This window comes from Gadus morhua, chromosome 2, assembly GCF_902167405.1.
Source record: "Gadus morhua chromosome 2, gadMor3.0, whole genome shotgun sequence".
Classification (NCBI taxonomy): Eukaryota; Metazoa; Chordata; class Actinopteri; order Gadiformes; family Gadidae; genus Gadus; species Gadus morhua.
The window spans coordinates 10,796,103-10,801,102 of NC_044049.1; the positions used below are offsets into that span (position 1 = coordinate 10,796,103).

A 5,000-nucleotide genomic window follows, 5' to 3' on the forward strand; every position below is an offset into this window, starting at 1 on the left:
GAATTATTAACAAGGCAGAAACATAAAAACAATAGCTGCTCAGTGTCTGCTCACATATGGTCATAGTGAATGTAGGCGTGTTTTTAGGCTACTTTGTGGTAGCAATTAGGCTACTATAGAACTCTGCATACTAAGGCTATTCGTCTAAAATAAAATAATGAGCAATAACAAAAACGAGTAGACCGGTTTTTGAACTTAAAAGATGACGCAACTTTTTTTTATTCTATAGGCCATATTTCATTCTTGAAGATTTGTGTGTTCACGAATCTTAGCTTGCTTGTTAAGGAAATCCAAAAACACATTAAATTGCTTTTGATTTGTTGGTTTGACAACTGGTGGTTTATCTAAACTTGTGATAACCTCTATGTTTATATTAGAATATGAAAAAATATCTAGATTAAAACAACTGTTGTCGCAGTTGTTAGCAGACCCGGGTTGACAGGCAATAAGGAAAATGCACCTTTGCTTCGAATATTGCTTTTGTTTGGCTGTTATTGCAATAGTGGATCAAACCTTATTATTTTATGAGCTAGCAATATCATTTTCTTAAATTGTATATTTGAGTGCTTTATTCGTGCTGTTATTATTGCCCTAAAGTTTGGTCAACTTAAAATGCAAAGTTCCCAGGAGGCAGAACAATGGGGGGAAACTAATAATTGTTTTCTTGCAAACTCATAAAAGCGACAGCACACATCGGTGGGGACTAGTCTGGGTCCATAGTGATTCGCTCTGCGTCAATCACAACCCTGCATCTCTCCGGGACACAAGTACACAATGTGAATGATGATGACCATAATAAATAATGTTGGTATTGAGGATGATGATGATGATGATGATGATGATGATGATGATGATGATGATGATGATGATGATGATGATGATGATGATGATTACAAGGAAATGTAATAGGAGATTAGAGCTTAGATCGGGCCCAGAAAATCAAGCCCGACCCGGCCCGAGCCCGCGTGCACGTTCTGTCCGAGCCCGGCCCGACCCGACGCATTAACTGTATTTACGAGCCCGATTTCAGCCCGACATTTTTTTAATAGGCCTACAGATATATCTTTGTATACATTTGTTACTAGGCCTACCCTGCTAAATATAAAAGGGATAATGTATAGAACGCCGGTCATTATCGGGAAAATAAGCCCCGACAGGGCGAATCAAGACACCTTCAGGGCGAATAAAGTGACCTTCGAAAATAAGCCCTGAAGGGCTAATAATGACCGGCGACGTTCTACACACTATCCCTCTTATTACACGGCTACTTGACAAAACGAAAAAATAACTTCACATGGTGTCTCTTTTCACAATTTATTTGTTACCAGCATTCGTAGTGTTGATCAGCAGAAAAAGTATTTGTTTTTTTTTGCTTAATACACTAGTTACAGAGTTTTAGTGAGCTAATGTAAAAATAAAGAAATGCACGAATGTTTTACATATGTATGTTACTTACAGAGAGTGTTTTTTTTAATCCTCACTAGTGCCGATGATAAAGCTTTTTTTTAGTAACGAGTATGAGCTATTTCTTTCTCCTGAAATAGAAACCTGGATTAAAGTCATAATTTTAACACTGCATCAACTTAGTTTACATCAGTAAACAATCTCCTAGAGAGCAGTGTTCTGTTGACCTCCTCCTCATTCCTCTTCCTTTCTTGATCTCTACAGTTGGACCTCGATGCTGTGACAACGGACAAGTCTTCTTCCTCTGTCCTTTTTCTCTGCCTCTGTTCAGTATGTTCAGTGTTGTTAAATCATTTATCTTTTTTTTAATTATTTACTATTAGTTACTGTTCTGTTTGTTTTCTTGTTAGTGTGATGTTTGAATAAACTGGCCTGTTGCAATGTTGGTATAATGTTTGTATAATTACTGGTATACAACTGTTACTGTTTCAATGTGACCCAGACCATATTTCTCATTTAACAAACATGTGTAGCTTATAATGTGTTGCAGGGCAGAATAATTATATTCAATGGCTTAAAACAAACCCATCTGTAAAGATCAGTGAATGCATAGAAATCAATGACAAGTGGTGTAGATGGTTTTCCCTCTGTGCAAGATCATTAGCCCAAGTCCTACAAAAAAATAACGACTGTAACAGCAGATGTTGAAGTTGTTAAATCGTTAACTAACAATTTGTATGGATCAATCGGTTCAGGTAAGTTAAGTGCTTGAGTCTCAACCCTTGGAGTATGTCTAGCGTGCAACTTGAATAAGCCATGTGCGATTTTACCCGGGCTCCAGCGCAACTTTCCTTACCAGGTGCAGCCTCAGGTAGCCTAGGACCATTCATACAGGAGCAAGCAAGAACGTTACCTTTTTCTGTCCTTGGGAAACGAAAAGACGGACAATCCGTTTCCATTGTTAGTGCAGTTTATCATTGCACATTTACGAGGCTTTTTTTTTTTTAAACTATCTTTATTTTCGAAAAATAGACAATGATAGATGAAATTATATTGAGCGGGACATTGACTGTATTATTTAAGGTGGTCATACCGTACATACCATGTATATAACACATTGAACATTGAACACAAGAAATGGAAGAAATTCCATTTATGCCCATGTACTTTCACCGTACATAACTATATAAAAAATAAAAGGGCCTGCAGGAAAATATAAATACAGTACGCAAAAATTAACTTTGACGGAAAGTCCTTCTTAAGATAATGTTTCTGATTGTGCTTAAGCTTCAGATGCCGTCAAGAGGGGTCTCTGGTCGTAATCACTCGCAAGTCCGTCCCTGACCAATCAGCATTCATTAGCAGAATGCTAGCGTGTACGGCCAACAACGGCCCAAACTGTGAGAAATCGAAAGGACATAAGTAGGCCTACTCATTCATTTGACTTTTGAACTATAATCTATATTGAACTTGCGGAATCTACAATAAAATTTGCGATATTTCAACGACAAGCAGGTGAAAGAGACATATTTAGCCGTCTAGCCCCATAGACTCCCATTCAATCTGGACTCGCCCGCGATCACCCCCAGTGGATGTCTGATGGAACTACAACCAAGATCGGTACAATGGGGCCTATAGGAAGTGCCCAGGCTCTTCGTAGAGTATGGAGCCAGTTTTCTGCCATAATTCAAACCTGAAAAAAAAAAGTTTCAAAGGCTTGTAAGTCTGGGTTTGAAAACTCAACACCTTGTAAAAAAGGTTTTGCAACACTGAAAAAAGAGATTATAACCTACCACTATTTGATCTTCTTCATCATTTTCACCAACACATTTTCAAAGTATTTTTTTTTCACAAACATGTTTTCAAAGTTCAAACAATTTCACCAGCGCATTTGCAGAGTTTCAAATCTGGCACTGTTCTAACAGTGTATTTCATTGTTCCCCGGTTTTGAAACCTTGTAAATGGGATTCTGCAAACAGGTTTTCATACATTGAGAAATAAGTTTTGAAAGGTTGAATATTTATTTTTAAAAACTTGTAAAGGTGTACGTTTACGCCATTGCAATGTATTTTTTCAGAACTAACTTTTCAGAGATTTGACCACACAGGCGCAAGCTTTGAGTCACGTGAATATTGGCAGTGTTCTGTCGCGCATTCGTTTTGAAACTCCTGACAGTGAAAGTCTGAAGAAAAAAAAAACGTTCCTGGGGGCGGGACCATTTAGCTCTAAACCTATTGGTTGCTCTCGGCTGACGTACATTCCAATCACATGTGCCGTTCACCGGGCTGTGCGTGATTGACAGTGCTCTGCCGATGACAAGAATGTGATTGGAATGTACGTCAGCCGAGAGCAACCAATAGGTTTAGAGCTAAATGGTCCCGCCCCCAGGAACGTTTTTTTTTTTTTTTTTCTTCAGACTTTGACTGGAGTTTCAAAACGAATGCGCGACAGAACACAATATTCACGTGACTCAAAGCTTGCGCCTGTGTGGTCAAATCTCTGAAAAGTCAGTGCTGAAAAGTCAGTTCTGAAAAAATACATTGCAATGGCGCAAACGTGCACCTTTACAAGTTTTTAAAAATAAATATTCAACCTTTCAAAAACTTATTTCTCAATGTAGGCCTATGAACACCTGTTTGCAGAATCCCATTTACATGGTTTCAAAACCGGGAAACAATGAAATACACTGTTAGAACAGTGCCAGATTTGAAACTCTGCAAATGTGCAGGTGAAATTGTTTGAACTTTGAAAACAAGTTTGTGAAAAAAAAAATACTTTGAAAATGTGTTGGTGAAAATGATGAAGAAGATCAAATAGAACACAAAATCATGTTTACAGATGTTTGAATTTTTGTTTGAATTTGTTTCAGGTTATAATCTCTTTTTTCAGTGTTGCAAAACCTTTTTTTACAAGGCGTCGAGTTTTCAAACCCAGACTTACAAGCCTTTGAAACTTTTCTTTTCATGTTTGAATTATGGCAGGAAACTGGCTCCATAGTAGACGGGCTCTGCTACTACCCATGCAGGTCAACGGAGCGTTCCGCGGCATTGAGAAGACCCGTGGAATTAAGGCCTATAATATTTATATTTATGGCATGGATTTCTCCTCTGATTAGGCCAATAAACCAATGATAAAAAAAATAATTGTCGATCAAAGGCCCGGCCGGACCCGGCCCGAGGATAGTGGTAGGAAATATCGCCAATATCTGCATACTACCCGACTCGTGGGCCGGGTCGGGTCGGGGTCGGGTCGGGCTCGGGCTCGGGCAGAGAATCTAAACTCTAAAGGAGATATACGATCCAGACTGTCATTGTGGGTCATCTTCTGATTATTATTTTTTGCGTGTTCGTTTTCGACGTGACTAACGTTGATTTGGTATAGCTCTTCTCTTTTCCAACAACATTTAGGCCTAAGTATTTATTACCCTTGAGCTCCGGGATGAACGCTGAAGCCAACACGATATGAGAGAGAGAGAAAGAGAGAGAGAGAGAGAGAGAGAGAGAGAGAGAGAGAGAGAGAGAGAGAGAGAGAGAGAGAGAGAGAGAGAGAGAGAGAGAGAGAGAGAGAGAGAGAGAGAGAGAGAGAGAGAGAGAGAG

The 5,000-nt window shown here is 39.0% G+C and overlaps 1 protein-coding gene across 2 annotated transcripts in view; it reads right to left on the bottom strand.

Moving 5' to 3' along the window:
• Positions 1-132, bottom strand: part of baiap2l2a (BAR/IMD domain containing adaptor protein 2 like 2a) — a 13,833-nt gene extending 13,701 nt beyond the window's left edge. For both annotated transcript variants that reach the window (XR_003974049.1, XM_030342262.1), the window contains exon 1: positions 1-132. This exon is cut by the window's left edge and continues 248 nt beyond it. Coding sequence is in view for 1 of the 2 variants with exons in the window: in XM_030342262.1 (XP_030198122.1) it covers positions 1-64 (64 nt within the window). In the remaining variant the exon portion in view is untranslated.
• Between the last annotated feature and the right edge of the window lie 4,868 nt (positions 133-5,000).